At 52.8% G+C, this 22,403-nt stretch overlaps 1 protein-coding gene across 2 annotated transcripts in view; it reads right to left on the bottom strand.

Moving 5' to 3' along the window:
- The window catches only part of VWA3A (von Willebrand factor A domain containing 3A), a 223,666-nt gene that overhangs the window by 16,340 nt on the left and 184,923 nt on the right, over positions 1-22,403 (bottom strand). For both annotated transcript variants that reach the window (XM_075318003.1, XM_075318002.1), the window contains exons 32-33: positions 14,184-14,281; positions 11,336-11,403 (exon numbers count right to left, since the gene is read on the bottom strand). In XM_075318003.1, the coding sequence (XP_075174118.1) occupies positions 11,336-11,403; positions 14,184-14,281 (166 nt within the window). The remainder of the gene's footprint in view (positions 1-11,335; positions 11,404-14,183; positions 14,282-22,403) is intronic.

Here is a 22,403-nt window from a genome sequence, read left to right as displayed (position 1 = left end):
GTTTTTTCCCGGCCTCTCTGAGATCTCACCCCACCATTGGCGCTACTCTGGAATGCTGTTCGAGGGGAGAGGTTCGGCGCCTCCTCCTGCTGTTGCCTTCCCCCATGTCACCAATTATAGGAGATCCGGATTTCCGTCCTGGCCTCTCGGACCCAGTTTTTCGGAGTTGGGTACAGGGGGGCAGATTCAGAGCTTACCAGATGGGAGAGGAGGGTGACTGGCTATCTCTTTCGGATATATGTGGTCTCCTGCCTCCGGACCCCCTGGGGAGATGGAGGGCCATGCAGTTGAGGCATTTCTTGAGCTCCCTTCCCTGCTTCGCCCGGTATGCTGGGCCTCTCACAAGATTCGAAAAATTGTGCTTGGGAGAGGGGGCCCTGCGGCACTCACTTTCCCTGGCATACAATTTGCTATCAGACCCGGGAGATTTGCCCACCCCGGTTTATTTGCGGCAGTGGGAAAGGGACCTTGGGACGGCCCTATCAGACACGCAACGAAACAACGTCCTAATGATGGCACATAAAACTTCGATCAGTTCCAGAATGTTGGAGGCCAACTTCAAACTGTTGACCAGGTGGTATAGAGTCCCGACCAGACTTCATAGGATATTCCCCTCAGTCGATCCCGTTTGCTGGAGGTGTGGCTCGGGGGAGGGTGATTACGTGCACATCTTTTGGTCTTGCCCTTTGTGAGGTAAATCCTGGGATATGAAGAGGAATTATGACTAGAAGTCATAATTGCTCTCATCACTCCCTGGCAGTGCCCCCCTCCCTTCTTGTGCCCAAATGTCCAGCATCTGTGAAGGTGTCACATCCCACTTACACCTCCAACAGCCATCTCCTCTGATATGGAGATGAGATGATGTGCGGACAATGGACACAGGATGGCTCCCTGCCGTCACCCTGTAACAAGAGTTGTATCTCATTAGCAAGGCTTGGAAGTAGCCAGACAGAACGACTCCAGTAAAAAATGGTTCATATCTCGCAAGCCATATCTCCGATAAATATGGCAACCATAAAAATGGTGTTTGCGCAGGCGGACGATGCTGGCACACCTTTTTTATGGAAGGGGGAGCTTGGGAAATGCCCCAGGCGTGATATCAGCCAATGGGGAACTGGCAGACAGGTCATGAGTCCCCTCGTTCTGTAGCTAAATTCATAACTGTCACAATGAGAGCATTGGCGTCCGCCTACGACGCTCCCAGGCAAAGTTATGGCCCATATTCCATGTTGTGAATTTGTCCATAACTCCAGCCAGGGGTGGAGCAGTGCTCCCTGTGAGGTCACTAAGGTAGGAGGGGACCTGGATTGGCCCAGGTTGATAACCCTGCTTCGGCCATTTTCCAAGGTTCTTCTCGCTGGGGGCACGTGTAGGAAACATCTGTGGGAGTTCCTGGAAACCTGGTCTACAGCGCCCCCCTGTGGCCAGACGCAACAAGGTAACTGCTGGAACTGTGTATGCCTGTTTGTAACCCATGCTTTGATTGTAGCTGTACTCTGACATAACTGTATATTCTGTAGATTCCCTATTGTATATATTGTAGTTTCTAGTGTGCTTTAGGCGATTAAATTATATAATTAATCTTGGGCTGTTCTGTTATCTCGATCTTGAATCCCACGTCTGTGTGTTCGGCTAATAGTTACCGTGAAGCGGTTGGTGGCAGCGAGTTGTGCCAAGGATTATTGTGGGGAGGCCAGTGAGATTCGGGAAGATATTATATATTCCGCCCGCGGAGGTCGGGGGAATATATACCTTACTCTCACCGGGGACCCTTCAATAATCGGCATAAGTAGTATAGCGGCCTCCTTGCTTATTGTCGGGCAATTCCATAATTGGCCTGACTATAAGAGGGGCGCTAGAGAGCGCGTCACGTGCTCTGTCTGTCGGTCGGGAGGTATAAAGTAGGGGTGACCCCCACTTGTTACCCCCCGATTGTGACGTACTGGTAGCCAGCGCGGGGGATTTCTGAGTGACCCCCCCGGTGGTTTGTGACATATTGGTGGCATAGCGGTGGGATCGAGATAATAGTGTGTGTGAGTGTGAGACCCATACTCCCAGACACTAAAGACTGCCTGCAGCAGCTGTGGCTGCTGGGGTCTTCAGACTAGCTCAACACTAGAGTGTCAGAGTGCAGATACTGTAAGGTGTGTGGAGGCATCAGGTGTCAGTTCTGTGTCAGTGACCAAAAGTCTGCAAGAATGGCTGATGGCACCAGGAGCAGAGCTATGCAACTGGCCAATGCTAAAGCAGGAGCCGAAGAGAGGGAGGACGGTGCTGTGGGCAGTAATGAGGAGGTTGCCCACGAGTCCTCCAGGAGCTCGACGCCAGAAAACAGCTCTGCAGAGGACATTGCACAACCGGGCACTGCTGGACAAGATGAGGAGCAGCTCGCCCAAGGGTCCTCAACGAGCCAGACGCCAGCCCTCCGCTCTGCAATGGACAGTGAAGCACCAGGCTCCGCAGCGGGCCGCAGATCACCACGTGCCATTCCACCGAGCCTGGGAGGCTCGGATAGCCTTCTTCAAATGGCTATGGCCCTACGCCAGGCTGGAGACCGGGAGGGCTACAAGGAACTCATGGCCGAGCGTGAGCGGCAAGCAGCGCGTGAAGAGCGCCAGGCAGAGCGTAACTACCAGCTGCAGCTAGCTCAGCTCCGGCCCTCATCAGCCACCCGTGACCTTCCAGACACCAAACTTCCACAGGTCCGTGTTGAGGACTTCCCAGTGCTGGAGAAGGATGGAGACTTGGACTCTTTCTTGACTGCTTTTGAACGGACTTGCTTGCAGCATCATCTGAACAAGGACCAGTGGGCCAAATACCTGACCCCCCGTTTAAGGGGTAAGGCCCTGGATATCCTTGGGGACTTGCCTGCTGAGGCGGATCAGGGCTACGACACCATCAAGCGGGCCCTGATCCAACAGTACAACCTCACCCCGGAGTCCTACCGCAAGAAGTTCCGGACGCTGCAGAAGGGACCAAAGGACTCCTGGGCTGACCACCGGCGGGCACTTGCCCGAGCTGCCGACCACTGGACCCAAGGCCTGCAGCTTTCCACCGGACCGGAGATCCTGGACTTGTTCATCACGGAGCAACTCTTGTGGAACTGCCCTGAGGATCTCCGCCAGTTCATCCGAGACCAGAAGCCAAAGGGATCCACGGCTACAGCTGCCCTGGCAGATGACTACACCAACAATCGGGCTCCTGAAGCCAGGAGAGCAGCCACCAGCAGCACCTGGAGAGGGGGTAAGATGAACTCTGCGACTGCCCCACCTGCCCCTAGACTGCAGGGGGTGTCCCCCTCAACTCCCCTCTCCAGGCCCGTGGCAGAACCAAGACGGTGCCACCAGTGCAACCTACCTGGACACTTCAAGGCCATGTGCCCTCAGCGTCCCAAGGCCCCGGCTCCGTCCCCGTCCCAAGGGCCGCCCAAGGTGTATTGTGTGGGTGGGGGTGGTGGTAGGTCCCTGGACAGCTTCCAACCTGTCACCGTCGGCCAGTCTGTGACCATAGGACTGCGAGACAGCGCCTCGGAGGTGACTCTGGTGCGGCCTGAGATGGTGTCCCCCCAAGACTTGATCCCTGGAAAAACCCTCGCTGTCTCCGGGATTGGAGGCATTGACCCGGCGCTGCCTGTTGCTGACATTTATGTGGACTGGGGCGCAGGGCGAGGGGTGAGGGAGGTGGGGGTAACTGATCGGATCCCTGCAAACGTGCTACTTGGGACAGATTTGGGGCAAATAACCTCCCAGTTTGGCCCCGCCCCAAAGGCTGAACCTTCAGCCAGTGCTGACGTGCCTCCGGACAATGTTAATGTGTTATCTATGAATGATGTAAGGGAGGAGGGAGTGAACTCTGATATTTCTGCTTGCACAGACACCATAGACACACACGCAGCTGCAGCTGTGACAGGGGAGGGGGTCAGAGAAAGGTGTGACAATGCCTCTACAAGTAACCAGCCTGTGAGCTGGGATCTGCTGCCCTCTGCAGGGATAAGCAGAGAGCAGGGTGCTGCAGGGGGAGGACCAGTGTGTGGGGTGGGGGCTACCACAGCAAATGTGGGGTCCCCAGAGATTTCACAGCGGGGTTCTGTTGCTGCAGGGGGGGAACAGGCAGGTGAGATTGGGGCCGGTCCAGGAGCGGAAGTGCTCCCAGGTAAGATCTCGGTGCAGGGTTCCCCCACAACCGGGGTGTCAGGAAGCCAGGTAGGTCTGCCTGAACCGGCGACTTGGTCAGGAACGGAGGAGGAGCAGGCACGACCCACGGTCGCAGCGGCTGTGGCCGCTGTCACCCGCAGTGGGAGTGCTGGAAGCCAAGGGGCCTCCCGGAGGTCCGATAGCTCTTCCCCTTCTGACCAAGTGGCAGCCGAGTCAGGTGGAGGCCAGGACACAGGTCCCGGGGTACTGACCGAAGATGTGACAGTCTCGTCGATTCTGGCCACATCTAGTCAGGGGTTTCAGGCAGCGTTAGAAGCTGATGACAGCCTGAAAGCTCTAAAGGAGCAGGCGGCACAGCCTCCCTCGGACTCGGACCCGGAGCGAGTGGTCTGGGACCAAGGACGGCTGTACCGGGCCACGGTCCAGCAGGGTTCACCGGAGGCGTGGCCCAGGGACCGACAGTTGGTGGTACCCTATCCGTTCCGGACGGAGTTGTTGCGGATCGCACATGAGATTCCGATGGCCGGACACCTAGGGATCGCTAAGACCAAGGCCAGGTTAAACCAGCATTTCTACTGGCCAAAAATGGGGGCCGATGTGGCTGCCTACTGCCGTTCGTGTGAAACCTGTCAGAGAGTGGGGAAGGCGGGGCCACGCCCCAAAGCCCCACTGGTATCTCTGCCCATCATCGATGAGCCTTTCAGGAGGGTGGCTGTGGATCTGGTCGGCCCGCTGGCCATCCCCAGCAGCTCCGGGAAACGCTTCATACTGACGGTAGTGGACTATGCCACCCGGTACCCAGAAGCAGTGGCCTTGTCGTCCATTCGGGCTGACAAGGTGGCCACCGCATTGCTGGAGATTTTCTCCCGAGTGGGTTTTCCCCAGGAAATGCTCACCGACCGGGGGACCCAATTCATGTCCCAGCTGATGGAGACCCTCTGTAAGCAAGTCCAGGTGCGACATCTGGTGGCCAGCCCGTACCATCCACAGACTAATGGCCTGTGCGAGCGGTTCAATGGCACCTTAAAGCAGATGCTTAAGATGTTGGTCGACTCCCATGGGCGTGACTGGGAGCGGTATCTCCCACACCTGTTATTTGCTTACCGGGAGGTTCCACAGGCCTCAACAGGATTCTCACCGTTTGAGCTCCTGTACGGGCGACGTGTGCGGGGCCCCCTGGCTCTGGTGAAAGAGGCTTGGGAAGGGGATTTGGCCACCCCTGGAGTGTCGGTTATCGAGTATGTCATGCGCTTCCGGGACAAAATGCAGGCCTTGACGCAACTGGTACACGACAATATGGCTCAAGCCCAGGCCGATCAGAAGCGTTGGTACGACCAGAACGCTTGTGAGAGGACCTACCAAGTGGGTCAAAAGGTGTGGGTACTGGTCCCCGTACCACAGGACAAGCTTCAGGCAGCCTGGGAAGGCCCATACCTCGTGTACCAGCAGCTCAACCCTGTGACGTACCTGGTCACCCTGGACCCTGCCCGTGGAAGGCGGAAGCCCTTCCATGTGAACATGATGAAGGCACATCATGAGCGGGAGGCATGTGCGCTCCCCGTGTGCAACCTGCCCGAGGAGGGAGAAGCGGAAACCCTCCTGGATATGCTAGCCCAGGTTAGGGCAGGCGGATCCATTGAGGATGTGGAGGTTGGCCACCAGCTCTTGGAGGACCAACGGTCCCAGCTGTGGGCCACCCTCCTCCTCTTCCGGGGGTTGTTTACCAACCAGCCCGGAAGGACTGACTTGGCTGTCCATCACGTGGACACTGGGGATCATCCCCCGATCCGGCGTTCAGCATATCGGGTCTCCCTGGAGGTGCAGCAACACATGCGCCAGGAGATTGACGAGATGCTGAACCTGGGGGTGATCCAGGCATCCAACAGCGCTTGGGCCTCGCCTGTAGTCCTCGTCCCTAAGAAGGACCGAACCACTCGGTTCTGCGTGGACTACAGGGGGCTCAATGCGGTCACGGTCGCCGATGCGTACCCAATGCCACGCATCGATGACCTGCTCGATCAGTTGGCCGGGGCTCAGTACCTGACCATCATGGATCTGAGCCGGGGATATTGGCAGATCCCCCTGACTCGCAAGGCCAGGGAACGCTCTGCCTTTATTACCCCATTTGGACTGTACGAGTCCACGGTGATGCCATTCGGGATGAGGAATGCCCCTGCCACTTTCCAGCGGATGGTCAACACCCTGCTCAAGGGACTTGAAGGGTACGCGGCCGCGTACCTGGATGACATTGCCGTCTTCAGTCCCACCTGGGAGGACCACCTAGAGCATCTAGCACAGGTGCTCAGGCGGATCCACCGGGCAGGTTTGACCATCAAGCCTGGGAAAGTGTCAGCTGGCCATGAGCGAGGTCCAGTACCTCGGTCACCGGGTAGGTGGGGGAACGCTGAAGCCCGAGCCTGAGAAAGTGGAGGCCATCGCATCCTGGCCCACCCCCAGGACCAAGAAGCAGGTGATGTCCTTCTTGGGGACCGCTGGGTACTATAGGAGGTTTGTTCCATGCTATAGTAGCCTGGCAAAGCCCTTGACGGACCTCACCAAGAAGAAGCTGCCCTCTGCAGTCGATTGGACAATGGACTGCGAGACAGCCTTCCGGGCCCTAAAGGACGCCCTGTCCAGCCCGCCCGTGCTACAGGCAGCCGACTTCACGCGGCCGTTTGTAGTACAGACCGACGCCAGTGACTTCGGCCTCGGTGCGGTGCTCAGCCAGGTGGACTCTGCGAGCCAAGAGCACCCAGTCTTGTACCTGAGCAGGAAGCTGTTACCAAGGGAAGTGGCCTATTCTACAATGGAGAAGGAGTGCCTGGCCATAGTGTGGGCCCTGCAGCGTCTGCAACCCTATCTATACGGGCGCCACTTCATCGTGGAGACGGACCACAATCCCCTCAGCTGGTTGCACACCGTCTCTGGGACGAATGGGCGATTGTTGCGATGGAGCCTTGCGCTCCAGCAATACGACTTCACCATTTGCCACAAAAGGGGCCGTGACCACGGTAACGCAGACGGGCTGTCCCGACAAGGAGAGGTCGCGGACGGGCGCACGGGGGAACACCGGAGTGTGCTGCCCCCTAGCGCCCTCAAAAGGGGGGAGGTGTGTGGTAAATCCTGGGATATGAAGAGGAATTATGACTAGAAGTCATAATTGCTCTCATCACTCCCTGGCAGTGCCCCCCTCCCTTCTTGTGCCCAAATGTCCAGCATCTGTGAAGGTGTCACATCCCACTTACACCTCCAACAGCCATCTCCTCTGATATGGAGATGAGATGATGTGCGGACAATGGACACAGGATGGCTCCCTGCCGTCACCCTGTAACAAGAGTTGTATCTCATTAGCAAGGCTTGGAAGTAGCCAGACAGAACGACTCCAGTAAAAAATGGTTCATATCTCGCAAGCCATATCTCCGATAAATATGGCAACCATAAAAATGGTGTTTGCGCAGGCGGACGATGCTGGCACACCTTTTTTATGGAAGGGGGAGCTTGGGAAATGCCCCAGGCGTGATATCAGCCAATGGGGAACTGGCAGACAGGTCATGAGTCCCCTCGTTCTGTAGCTAAATTCATAACTGTCACAATGAGAGCATTGGCGTCCGCCTACGACGCTCCCAGGCAAAGTTAAGGCCCATATTCCATGTTGTGAATTTGTCCATAACTCCAGCCAGGGGTGGAGCAGTGCTCCCTGTGAGGTCACTAAGGTAGGAGGGGACCTGGATTGGCCCAGGTTGATAACCCTGCTTCGGCCATTTTCCAAGGTTCTTCTCGCTGGGGGCACGTGTAGGAAACATCTGTGGGAGTTCCTGGAAACCTGGTCTACAGCGCCCCCCTGTGGCCAGACGCAACAAGGTAACTGCTGGAACTGTGTATGCCTGTTTGTAACCCATGCTTTGATTGTAGCTGTACTCTGACATAACTGTATATTCTGTAGATTCCCTATTGTATATATTGTAGTTTCTAGTGTGCTTTAGGCGATTAAATTATATAATTAATCTTGGGCTGTTCTGTTATCTCGATCTTGAATCCCACGTCTGTGTGTTCGGCTAATAGTTACCGTGAAGCGGTTGGTGGCAGCGAGTTGTGCCAAGGATTATTGTGGGGAGGCCAGTGAGATTCGGGAAGATATTATATATTCCGCCCGCGGAGGTCGGGGGAATATATACCTTACTCTCACCGGGGACCCTTCAATAATCGGCATAAGTAGTATAGCGGCCTCCTTGCTTATTGTCGGGCAATTCCATAATTGGCCTGACTATAAGAGGGGCGCTAGAGAGCGCGTCACGTGCTCTGTCTGTCGGTCGGGAGGTATAAAGTAGGGGTGACCCCCACTTGTTACCCCCCGATTGTGACGTACTGGTAGCCAGCGCGGGGGATTTCTGAGTGACCCCCCCGGTGGTTTGTGACACCCTTCCTTGCAACGGTTTTGGTCAGGAGTGAGGGAGGTAATTAGACTGGTGACCGGCACGGCTGAGACACTGGGTCCGGAACTGTTTATTTTACAGCTTTCGGAACTCCCGGCTCATAGATACAAGCGTTCTTTGCTTAGATGTCTGGTAATGGCCGCCAGGTCGTGCATCCCGCTGGGCTGGAAGTCTTCTACCCCCCCCACATTGGCACAGTGGGTTTCAAGGGTTAACGACCTAAGGCACATGGAGGACCTGACATCCTCTCTCAATGACAGTCAGGAAGGTTTTCGTAGGACCTGGTTCCCATGGTTGGAGTTCACTTACTCGGCGGATTACGCCAGATTACTCGCTGCTCCACGGCTGCTGTGAGGCTCTGGAGGAGCACTCTCCCCCCCCCCTCCACCCCCCTTTTTTTTTTTTTTTTTTTTTTGTTTTGTTCTCTTCTCTTTCTCCTCTCTTCTCTCGCTTTCCCTTCCTTTCACTTCTTTGTCCCCTATCTTCTCCTATTCTCCCCTCCCCTTCATTTCCCTTTCTTCCTCTTTCTCTTTTCCTGTTCTAAATTCTTTTGGGCTTTGCCTTCTCTTTCTATGTATGTTCTGTATTCTGCCCTTGTTGGGTTGGTTCATAAAAGGATTAAACTGGGCCTGACTCGAGCAGTTGCAGTAACTGGATATGTACAGGGGAGAGGAAGGGTGGGCTACATGTCAATGTCAAATATTTGAAATCTGTTATTCTGCTCTTTGTGGCGCAGTTGTTATTTTGTATGTTCTCGAGTCGGTCTTTAAAATAAAGAATTTAAAAAAAAAAAATATATAGTCGTTGCTCACCGTGTATACAATGATGAATCCTATCAGTATAATAGTGAGTGCCACTGACAGAGAAAAACGTGAAAAAAGTAGGGTAGGCATGTCCAAGAATCGATAAAAAAATTTCAAAAAATTGAAAAATATGGAGCTCACCACGTCAGCAGTGAAATAGCCACTGAGATCTTCAAATCTGAGGGTGCCAAGTCCAGCCGGAGAAGCACAGCCGCCAACACACAAGTGATAAGATGGAACGATTCCGCACCTCCAGCCGATAAAATGAATACATTTTATTAAAGTCCATCAAAAGGATCCATATGACAAGTTAAAACCTGCTGAGTTTCTGGCGAGTCAAATGACATGCTATGATTAGGGGCGCTTGCTGCATCAAAAACGAGTCAGGTTTTAAGTTCTCAAATGGATCCTTTTAATGGACTTTTATAAAATTTACTGCTTTATCGGATGAAAGTGCCGCAGCCGTTCCCTCTTTTCACTCAAACATTTTCAAACTTTATTCCATGATAGAAACCAAATTAAAATCCACATGCTGGTAGTGAAATAATCACCCTCGTGGATTTCTGGCGCTAGTTGCCCTTAGGCTAAGGACACACGGCGAGTAAAATGCAGCGAGTGGAATGTGATAAGAAATCGCATTCCACTCGGACCCATGTTACTCTATGGCATCACTCCCATGAGCAATTTTTTGCTCAGCCCTAGTCGGACCGAGAAAACAATTACAGCATGCTACGGGTGGAATCCGATTCGTTTTCACTCGCACCCATACAAGTTTATGGGTGCGAGAGAAACATTGCACTGCACTCGCATGACACTGGAGTGCAGTGCAATATACGGATCAGCTGATAATGGAGGAGATAGGGTGATTAATCCCTCCCTCTTCTCCGTAGCTGTGCTGCGATCGCAAGATCGCAGCACAGTGGTATGACACTCGGCTTACAGTCGCAACAGAGCGGGAGCCCGAATGTCATGCGATACACTCGCAGTAATGCCCGTGTGTCCTTAGCCTTAGGCGGGCTTTGCACACTACGACATCGCAGGTGTGATGTCGGTGGGGTCAAATTGAAAGTGACGCACATCCGGCATTGCATGCGACATCGTACTGTGTAAATCCTAGATGATACGATTAACGAGCGCAAAATCGTCGTAATCGTATCATCGGTGCAGCGTCGGCGTAATCCATAATTACGCTGACGCGACGGTCCGATGTTGTTCCTCGCTCCTGCGGCAGCACACATCGCTGTGTGTGAAGCCGCAGGAGCGAGGAACATCTCCTACCGGTGTCACCACGGCTTCCGTAGGATATGCGGAAGGAAGGAGGTGGGCGGGATGTTTACATCCTGCTCATCTCCGCCCCTCCGCCGCTATTGGCCGCCTGCCGTGTGACGTCGCTGTGACGCCGCACGACCTGCCCCCTTAGGAAGGAGGCGGGTTGCCGGCCAGAGCGACAGTCGCAGGGCAGGTGAGTGCATGTGAAGCTGGCGTAGCGATCATTTTCGCTACGCCAGCTATCACACGATATCGTACCTGCGACGGGGGCGGGGACTATCGCGTGCGACATCGCAGCATCGGCTTGCGATGTCGCAACGTGCAAAGCCGCCCTTAGTCATAGAGCACACATCTATGCTCTATAACAAAGTGCACAACTAGTGCCATAACTGTATCAGTAGTTATTTCACTACCAGCATGTCAATTTTAATTTGATTACTATCATGAAGTAATATTTGAAGATTTTTCTCGATCCTTGAATTTGCTACCTTATTTGTTCTTTATACTTTGATATAACAAGGCATGAATCACTCAGAATTTAAAGGTACATTATCCAATACTAAAAGATCCCAGAATACTGAAAGGGACAAAAAAAACAACATTACAATGTCACAGAGTATTTCAGCAATATGAAAATCCTGTTCCATCCTGTTGGAAATCTGATTTTGATTCTTACCTGAAACATCACTTCCTTCCAATGACACGTCTCTAGAGGCAGACATCTGTTTCTCCAGTATCAGAGACCTGGTATAAACAACAAGGAATCAGCTATTGTTTATTATGTGATATTAATACATACGACTCTTTTCATTCTGATGATGTTATGTACAGTTGTACATTATGGCACTGTAATGTTACAACACGCAGTGACTTCCAAGGCCTGAACACAACCGGAAGTCCTGGCCTATAGTGAAGAGGCCAGAGATGTGGTGCCGGAAAATGAAGAACGGCTAAAAGAACTAGGGATGTTTAGATTGAAAAAGAGAAGGCTGAGAGGAGACTTAATAGCGGTCTACAAATATCTGAAAGATAGTCACAGTGCAGAGGGAACTACCCTATTCTCATTAACATAAGGAAATACAAGAAGCAATGGGATGAAACTTAAGGCCCAGTCACACACAACGACTTACCAGCGATCCCAAAAACGATGCGACCTGATAGGGATCGCAGGTAAGTCGCTGGGAGGTCGCAGGTGAGATGTCACACAATCAGATCTTACCAGCGATGCAGAACAATACAGATCGCAGTAGCGACCTGTATAACGATCTCAGCAGTCACTGTGACCCTGTCACACAGTGTCAAACACAGCGATGCGTCCTGCCCAGCAGGACATCGCCTTTGAAGAAAATGTCCTGGACCATTCTGCAACAACTAGAGATCTCACAGCAGGGGCTTGATCGCTGGTAGGTGTCACACATAAAAAGATCGCTAACGGGATCGCTACTGCGTCACGGAAACCGTGAATCAGCTGCGATCTCGCTAGTGATCTCGTTATGTGTGACAGTACCTTTAAAGGAAGGAGATTCAGATTAGAGATTAGGAAAAACTTTCTGACAGTGAGGGCAGTCAGAGAGTGGAACAGGCGACTACGGGAGGTAGTGAACTCTCCATCAATCGGAATCTTCAAGCAGAAGCTGGATAAACATAGCTGGGATGATTTAGGAAAGCCTGCACTCGCAGGGTGTTGGACCCGATGGCCCATGAGGTCCCTTCTAACTCTACCATTCTATGATTCTATGAGAAAAGAAGAGAACAGTGGGCAAGCAGTGAGTAGCGGGGCAGCCGGAGAGGTGAGCATTAGTGTTATTTTATTGTTCTTTGTTCCAATTTATAGACAAAATCTGCAGAATATATCTTATTTGCAACCCAGGGGCTGCATGCAATCATAGAATAAAAGAAAAATGTTACAGTCCAGTAAATAACATGGACATGTTTGGTCTCCCTGTAATCCCAACAACCCGTACAATACACTAAAACAGTTTATATATGTGACTGGTAAATTGTGTAAAAAAAAATAAAAAATAAAAAAGTAAATAAAAAAGGCGTGATTGTAATGGATGGAAAAAAACAAACAGAACACTTATATAACCTTTCCATTTTTTTTATATGTATTTGACAGAAAAAAAACTACAATTCATCTTGCAAAAAAACCCCCCAGGTCCTGATATATTGATCTTATGTAAAAATAATAAGAGTTATCACTTTTACACCTATGAATGAATGAGCCAAAAAGAAAACAAATCTTCTGGTTCTGGTCATCTGAACAAGTGCATCATAAAAGATGTAATTGTGAATAATTGGGTATTATGTGTATGTCCATATCTAATTCATGCTTGTGTGCATGTGTGTACTATGTATAAGCATGCCTAATGTGTAAATGTGTGTATGATGTATCAGTATGTGCAGCATGGATACTATCATGTGGAATTGTCATAGATGTTTGCCACTGATACAATGCAATGTCCATGAGGCAGACCACACTTCTGCCGCTGCCTCCGCCGTGTGTCCCTTGTCTCCTTTACCACCAACTACATTAGTCATTATGGGTGCCTGGCATTTTTTCATGCGGTTTGCTCAAGGTCTGCAATTTTTAATGCTGTCTACGGGCGGGGGGGGTTTACTCTGGGGTCTGTAATCTTTAGGAGGTCTGTATATACAGTGGTTACGGGGTGGTCATATGTACTATTTGTAATTTAAATGCTATGTATGGGCACCTCCTATAAAAATGGGTGGACATAGGGGCAAAAGTCAATTGTTTTTCACATTTCTGAACATAAAACACGGTGCTGGATCCATTACTCAAACAGGTCCCATTAACTTACTCTGGGCTCTAACCTGCATCCATCCTACTTACGAAGAATCTACTGATATAGGCTCCAGGCTAAGCCTTTGACAGTAGTGTAAGTTTAGCCATATTTTCCTAACCTTTTTACCTAATGCCTTTCTTGGGGGTATTTAATTAGAACTCATGATCAATAAAACAAAGGAAAAGAAGAACTTAGTAATGCCGCTCTTCTAACAAACTGAAGACGGCTCAAAAGGAAATCTGTAAAACCATCTTCAGCTAACCCCATGTACCCAAGGAGATCAGCGATAATGTGACAGTCGTGGCCATCACTGCTGCCAGCGATTGGCAGCAGCTGTCACTTGCCAATCCAGGCAGAAGAAGAAACACAGCGAAGATGGAGGCTACATCATAGGTGTCCAAAGCATGGAGGGCTCTCTAGTGTGTGCCATGATGGAATCTTGGATTTTATTAATTTTCCTTTTTATTGTTGTGTTACATTCTAACTTGTAAATATACTGCTCAAAAAATAAAGGGAACACTTAAACAACGAAATGGTATTTTAGTGTTCCCTTTATTTTTTTGAGCAGTATATTTTTTTTTAAATAAAAGATCTGATAAATGATTGACATATTTAAATTAAGTAACATCGTTTCTCTTTAAATGAAGGCATGAAAAACCTTGTAAAAACTTTAGGTCATTAATAAAATAGACCCATTAATGTGAATAGATAACATACTGGAAAGATCTTGCTTGGGTGATAAACTGTCGAGCTCTGTCTATTTCTTTTGCAAGTCTTTTTAAATCATCTCCTTCAAACACTGGGAGAACTGGATCCTGTTGAAAAAAAAAAGGGGAATCATTTTATTATTATATCAACATCAAACAATGTTCATGTGAAAGGTATTTAAACAGTAATATCTATCTATAATTATATATATATGTATATATATATATATATATATATATATATATATATATATATATATATATATATATATATATATATATATATATATATATAAAAACAAATCACCTGTAAATGCTTCTGTTAAGTACTATATTTTTCGGATTATAAGACACACTTTTCCTCCCAAAAGTTTGGGAGGAAAATGATGGGTACATCTTATAATCCGAATGTTGCTTACCAGGAATGGTGGAGAGGGGTCGCAGGAAAAATGCCACAGGCGTCGTGCTGGAGCTGCGCTGATCTGGGGCTGCAGGCCGAGGGTGCTTTGTTGTGCTGGGGCTGCAAACCGAGGGTGCTTTGCTGTGCTGGGGCAGCAGGCACTGTGCTTGAGATGCAGGCGATGTGCTGGAGCTGCGGTGTTGTGCTGGGGCTGCAGCCTGAGGGCTTTTTGCTGTGCTGGGGCTGCAGGCAGAGGGCGCTTTGCTGTGCTGTGGGTGCTGTGCTGGTGATGCGTGTGAAGTGCTGGAGCTGCGCTGTGCTGGAGCTGCAGGCCAAAGGAGTTGTGCTGGGGCTGTGAGCGCCATCCTGAAAATGTCTGCGATGCGGAATTCAAAATAATGGCGCCCAGAGTTGGCATGTGCGCAGATGGAGCTCTCGGTTCAAGATCTAATCTGCGCATGCGCCGTTTTCCTTTAGTCTGCTGTTGGGAGATCAATGGGCCGGAAGCGGAGCGTGTGCAGATGAGATCTTGAGCTGAGAGCTCCATCTTGCGCACGCGTCAACTCTGGGCGCCATTATTTGAAGTCCGCCGATTAGACATTTTTAGGATGGCGCCCGCAGCCCCAGCCCCAGCACAGCCCCCTCAGCATCGCCCTATTCCACCACTGCCCCTGCCGCCTGTGACCCCGCTCCACCACCGCTGACACTTGCTCCTGTAAGGCATCACCGGATTGTAAGACAGACCCTGTTTCTTTGTTTTTACCTTTTTTTCCCTCTAAATTTGTGGTGCGTCTTATAATCCGGTGCATCTTATAACCTGAAAAATATGGTAATTAAATTTCTACTTTGATGCTAAAGGCTATGATTACCTTCACAGAATTTTTTTTTAAATTGTTCTTTTGCTGTTGTCGCGGGCGGAGGAGGGGACGCTGCGCTCTCCCACTGCTCGGGTCCGGCCGCTGCTGCGGCTGCTGCTGCTCGGTGGTGGCTCGAGCGGTGGGCCGGATCCCGGGGACTCGAGCGGCGCTCTTCGCCCGTGAGTGAAAAGGGTGGGGATTGGATGGTGGGGATTTGGTTATTGTCCGTGACGCCACCCACGGTTGTGGTGATATTGGTGACACCACCGCTGCTCTGGACGGGGGATCCCGGGAGCGATGACAGGGAGCAGCCTGGATGTTAGTTCTCCCCTCCGTGGGTAGGAGGTTGGTTGTCCTGGGGCCCGGTGATGGGGTAGGGATGGATGACAGGCGGGTTACGGGGCCTGGTGAGGTGCAGGGTAGTGGGGGCAGCGCTGTGCCGTACGGCACGGTGGTACTCACTCAGCCAATGATGAGGACACAGTTCTCGGTAAAACACACGGCTGGATGGACGGGTCCCACAGACGGCTGCGGTGTTGTTTCTCCCGGCAGGTTGATGGTGACTGCCTTTCCCTGCACCTGTGTAAAGTGTGTACGGTTCCAATGGGTTCCCACCGGTAACCCGCTCCCCCAGCTTGGATATGGGCTGAAGGAACCCCTTTTGCCCGCAGGCTCTGGCCCTGGGAACTTTAGCCTTGGCGGTGACTGTGTTTCCCTCTCTCGGTTGGACGGTTGCCTTCTGTCGGGACTTGGCTGCTGGGAAACCCAGGAGGTTCCCTTCGCTAACGGATTTGGCAAATTCACGGCGACTCCTAGCCTTGCCGGGGTCCGCAAGCCCCTGCCAGATGGTGCTGACTTCTCTTTGTGTACCGGTCCGGTACCGCCGGGCCACCGCCCGTCCACGGTCCTTACGGTAAACTCCGATAGGCCACTCCTGCAGACGGTCACCACCGTCTGCCAACCTTGCTGATCCGTCCGGGCCACACACCCGGACCAACTTCAGTCTGCTCAGCTGCCACTTCACTCCTCTCCCTTTCACTTCCCAAACTGATCTGCAAACTGTCTGCTTTTCCTGCCTCCAGGACTGTGAACTCCTCGGTGGGCGGGGCCAACCGCCTGGCCCACCCCCTGGTGTGATCATCAGCCCCTGGAGGAAGGCAACAAGGGTTTTCGTCTGACTTTGGTGTACCTGACCGGGAGTGTGGGGTGTGTTGGTGTTGTTCTCTGTGGCCCCTGGCTTGTCCAGGGCGCCACATTCCCCCTTAGTAAAATGCAGTCCGTCCGCGGGCTGCCCGTCCATCACCGGTTTTATTTTCACAACTGAAAAGATAAACGGTAAAACAAAGATTTCAATTAAAATAACATCTTCCCACATCGGGAGGTACTCTTATTTAAACGTTGCAAAACGGTAACGGCTTCCGCTCTCTCCCACCCAAGCAACCTGGCCCTGATGCTGCCCCTAAGCAAACAGGCAGCACCCCTTGACCCCAGTCCAGCACAAGTTGCCCGAGCGTGTTCTGTCCTTTTCAGGGGACCCACGTCCATGGGGAACCCCTGAAACCCCCAGAGGATCGCCACCGGTTCCGGTGGTGGCTGGGCCCCAGCCTGCTCCACTGCGGGCCCTTCCTCCAATCTGCCTCTCCGGAGGCGGCAACGGTGAAAGCCATAAAACAACATTTTTATTTACAAGCCACAAGTTCGTGGTTGCCTTGCTAGTTCTCAGGCTTGTCCATAAGGAGTCCCTTATGCATAACTTGTAGACAGTCCCCACGGGGACAACGGTGCCGGCAACGACCGGTTTCAATCACGGTTACAGTAAATCAGGTAAATCTTCGGTAATCATTCACTTATCATTTGGCAAAACTTTAAACAGCACACTGGTGGTCCCAACGGGGGACAATTGCAACGGTACTCCGCTGCCATTACTCCGATTCTTCGGTATCGGCCTCATCCTCCGCCACCAGCATATCAAACATGCAGTGGCAGGCCTGCTGTGAAAGGGGTGCCCGGTATCCGTTTCCACCATTGCACGGGGTGTAATAAACCACCGGTTTCCCCACGTAGCGGAGACGCTCACTTGCCGCATCACTTGCAGGGGCGGGCTCAGCACTGGAGCTGGAGTCACTGGAGTCACTATCACTTGTCTCTGCGTCAGGCGGGTTGCCGCCAGCTGCCGCGGCCTCCAGTATCCAGAACATCAGATTCTTTTGCGGTAGCGTGGGGCAGTAGGTCAGGTTGGCTAACACTGAGGCATCCCAAGGATAATGGTAGGGACGACACGAGGGCCGAGATAGGGCCGGGCCCCCCAGCCGCAGTGGCCGGTCCTGGTCGGACATGGGGACGTGGGCTACCCATCGGTTCCGTCATATCTACTCCCTTCCCATACATTGGGGCAGTTGCAACCAGCGTTTCCACTTCATTGGTCCACTGCTCCATCATGAGGTATATCTGACTTTGCTGGTGTTGGTGGAACTCCATCACTCGGGCCTTCATCCATGCCACGGTCCCGGGCTCGGGGTCTGGCGCAATCACCGTCGGGACTTCAAGCACATTTTCGTGAAGGGGCCGCGGTCCCGGCGGCTCCCACAGAAGCGGTTCAGGGGGGCCCTGAGCGTCGCAGCCGGCTGGTCCGCCGGGGCGGGTTGGCAGGGTATCGCTACCGGTTGGACAGGTAGCGGGTCTAGTGGCGGGGCGGCAGCAGCTAACACGGGTAGCGGGGAGGGAGGCAGGGTGAGCGGGCACAGGCCGGGCTCCTCAGCCGCGGTGGCCGATCCCTCGGGAATACAGGGGCGTGGGTCTCTTACCCGCTCCTCCAAATCCTCCTCCACCTCGCGTCTCCGCATAGCAGCCACCACGTCCGCCATGTCGGTCTCCCACTCCTCCAGGAGGAGCTGCATGTGGGCCTACAGACGGTTATTCAGCGGGGCGGTCTGGTCTCTCAGCCACATCGCCGTGCCGGGTGCGGGAGCGTCATCGTTGGTAGTCGGACTGTGCATCTTGGCAATAAGGTCTTCCAGGAACCCAGCATCGCTGCAGAGTCCTGGCGTCTCTGCTTTTATAGCCGCGTGCTACATGCGGCCAGACGCCATCAGTCCCCCTTAGTCTTTTTCCGGCTCCTCATCTATTGGGGCGGGGTTTGGGCCTTCACGCCTCCACTGCTCGAGGAGATGCTCGAGCGGGAACTTTTCGCGCCCAAGATGGCGGCTTCTGCAAATTTTCAGCCGGACACCTCCGGCAGTAACAAGGCGCACCTCTACCAGACGGCAGAGCGGTAAGATCCTGTTCGTGACGCTAAGTTGTCGCGGGCGGAGGAGGGGACGCTGCGCTCTCCCACTGCTCGGGTCCGGCCGCTGCTGCTGCGGCTGCTGCTGCTCGGTGGTGGCTCGAGCGGTGGGCCGGATCCCGGGGACTCGAGCGGCGCTCCTCGCCCATGAGTGAAAAGGGTGGGGATTGGATGGTGGGGATTTGGTTATTGTCAGTGACGCCACCCACGGTTGTGGTGATATTGGTGACACCACCGCTGCTCTGGACGGGGGATCCCGGGAGTGATGACAGGGAGCAGCCTGGATGTTAGTTCTCCCCTCTGTGGGTAGGGGGTTGGTTGTCCCGGGGCCCGGTGATGGGGTAGGGATGGATGACAGGCAGGTTACAAGGCCTGGTGAGGTGCAGGGTCGCGGGGGCAGCGCTGTGCCGCACGGCACGGTGGTACTCACTCAGCCAATGATGAGGACACAGTTCTCGGTAAAACACACGGCTGGATGGACGGGTCCCACAGACGGCTGCGGTGTTGTTTCTCCCGGCAGGTTGATGGTGACTGCCTTTCCCTGCACCTGTGTAAAGTGTGTACGGTTCCAATGGGTTCCCACCGGTAACCCGCTCCCCAGCTTGGATATGTGCTGAAGGAGCCCATTTTGCCCGCAGGCTCTAGCCCTGGGAACTTTAGCCTTGGCGGTGACTGTTTCCCTCTCTCGGTTGGACGGTTGCCTTCTGTCGGGACTTGGCTGCTGGGAAACCCAGGAGGTTCCCTTCGCTAACGGATTTGGCAAATTCACGGCGACTCCTAGCCTTGCCGGGGTCCGCAAGCCCCTGCCAGATGGTACTGACTTCTCTTTGTGTACCGGTCCGGTACCGCCGGGCCACCGCCCGTCCACGGTCCTTACGGTAAACTCCGATAGGCCACTCCTGCAGACGGTCACCACCGTCTGCCAACCTTGCTGATCCGTCCAGGCCACACACCCGGACCAACTTCAGTCTGCTCAGCTGCCACTTCACTCCTCTCCCTTTCACTTCCCAAACTGATCTGTAAACTGTCTGCTTTTCCCACCTCCAGGACTGTGAACTCCTCGGTGGGCGGGGCCAACCACCTGGCCCACCCCCTGGTGTGATCATCAGCCCCTGGAGGAAGGCAACAAGGGTTTTTGTCTGACTTTGGTGTACCTGACCGGGAGTGTGGGGTGTGTTGGTGTTGTTCTCTGTGGCCCCTGGCTTGTCCAGGGCGCCACACTTCCAAAGAAGGGAATTTTGTTTACTTACCGTAAATTCCTTTTCTTCTAGCTCCAATTGGGAGACCCAGACAATTGGGTGTATAGCTATTGCCTCCGGAGGCCACACAAAGTATTACACTTAAAAGTGTAAGGCCCCTCCCCTTCTGGCTATACACCCCCAGTGGGATCACTGGCTCACCAGTTTTAGTGCCAAAGCAAGAAGGAGGAAAGCCAATAACTGGTTTAAAGACCAATTCAATCCGAGGAAACATCGGAGAACTGAACCATACCACATGAACAACATGTGTACCCGAAAAAACAGAAAAACCCCGAGAAAACAGGGCGGGTGCTGGGTCTCCCAATTGGAGCTAGAAGAAAAGGAATTTACGGTAAGTAAACAAAATTCCCTTCTTCTTTTTCGCTCCTAATTGGGAGACCCAGACAATTGGGACGTCCAAAAGCAGTCCCTGGGTGGGTAAAAGAATACCTCGTGATAGGGCCGTCAAACAGCCCTTTCCTACAGGTGGGCAATCGCCGCCTGAAGGACTTATCTACCTAGGCTGGCGTCTGCCGAAGCGTAGGTATGCACCTGAAAATGCTTGGTAAAAGTATGCAGACTCAATCAGGTAGGTGCCTGACACACCTGCTGAGCCGTAGCCTGGTGCCGTAATGCCCAGGATGCACCCACGGCTCTGGTAGAATGGGCTTTCAGCCTTGAGAGAACCAGAAGCCCAGTAGAACTGTAGGTTTCAAGAATTGGTTCCTCGATCCCCCGAGCCAGGGTGGATTCAGAAGCTTGCGACTGTTTACGCCGACCAGCGACAAGGACAAAGAGTGCATCCGGGTGGCGCAGGAGCGCCATGCGGGAAGTAGAACCTGAGTGCTCTCACCAGAACCAACAGATGCAAATCCTTCTGAAATTGATGGACTGGACGAGGACACAAAGAAGGTGAGGTGATATCCTGATTGATATGAAAGTGGGATACCACCTTAGGGAGAAATTCCGGAATCGGACGCAGAACTACCCTGTCCTGGTGAAGGACCAGGAAGGGAGATTTGTATGAGAGCGTTGCTAGCTCGGAAACTTTCCTAAGAGACGAGACCGTTACTAGAAGGCCACTTCCCGAGAAAAGCGGGAAGGGAGACCTCTTTCAAAGGCTCGAAAGGCGGCATCTGGAGAGCAATTAGAACCTTGTTCAGATCCCAGGGCTCTAACGGCCACCTGTACGGAGTGCTGAGAAGACAAACTCCCCGTAGGAACGTGCGTACCTGAGGAAGTCGTCTCTGAAAAAATACAGATAGCGCTGAGACTTGTCCCTAAAGGGAACTGAGCGACAACCCTTTTTCCAACCTAGATTGCAGGAAGGAAGGAAACATAGACGATGCAACCGGCCAGGGAGAAACACCCTGCGCCGAGCACCGAGATAAGAATATCTTCCACGTCCTGTGGTCAATCTTGGCGGACGTTGGTATGCTAGCCAGTCTCATGGTGGCAACCACGTCCTGAGGTAATCCTGACGACACTAGGTTCCAGGACTCAAAGCCACACCATCAGGTTGAGGGCCGTAGAATTCAAATGGAAGAATGGCCCTTGAGACAGCCAGTCTGATTGGTCTGGTAGTGCCCCCGGTTAGCCTACCGTGAGGCACCACAGAACCGGGAACCACAACATCCTCGGCCAATCTGTAGCGACGAGGATGGCGCGGCCGCAGTCGGTCCTGATCTAACGCAGCACTCTGGGCAACAATGCCAGAGGTGGCACATAAGGTAGCTGGAACTGCGACCAATGCTGAACTAAGGCGTCTGCCGCCAGAGCTCGATGATTGTGAAACCGTGCCATGAAGCTGGCACATTGTTGTTGTGCCGTGACGCCATTAGATCGACGTCCGGCCTCTGTCAGCGGCGCCAGATCTCCTGAAACCCGTCCGGGTGAAGAGACCATACCCTTTCGGCCACACCCCGGCGACTTAGGAAGTCAGCTTCCTAGTTTTCCACGCCTGGGATGTGAACTGTAGATATGGTGGATGCCGTGTCTTCTACCCACATCAGAACCTGCCGGACTTCCTGGAAGGCTTGCCGGTTGCGCGTTCTTCCTTGGTGGTTGATGTATGCCACCGCTGTGGAGTTGTCCGACTGAAGTCGGATTTGCTTGCTTTCCAGCTGCTGTTGGAAGGTTTGTAGGGCAAGATACACTGCTCTGTGTTCAAGAACATTGATCTGAAGGGTGGACTCTTGCTGAGTCCACGTACCCTGAGCGCTGTGGTGGAGAAAAACTGCTCCCCACCATGATAGACTCGCGTCTGTCGTAACTATCGCCCAGGATGGGGATAGGAAGGACCTTCTTTTTGACCATGAGGTGGGAAGAAGCCACCACCGTAGAGATTCCTTGGCCGCCTGAGAAAGAAAGACGACTCTGTTGAGGGAGGTCGACTCCCCGTCCCATTGGCGGAGAATGTCACATTGTAGTGGACGCAGATGAAACTGCGCGA

This window comes from Anomaloglossus baeobatrachus, chromosome 7, assembly GCF_048569485.1.
Source record: "Anomaloglossus baeobatrachus isolate aAnoBae1 chromosome 7, aAnoBae1.hap1, whole genome shotgun sequence".
In the NCBI taxonomy this organism is placed as follows: Eukaryota; Metazoa; Chordata; class Amphibia; order Anura; family Aromobatidae; genus Anomaloglossus; species Anomaloglossus baeobatrachus.
Note: the sequence above shows the minus strand (reverse complement) of the source record. Positions and strands in the feature narration are given on the sequence as shown.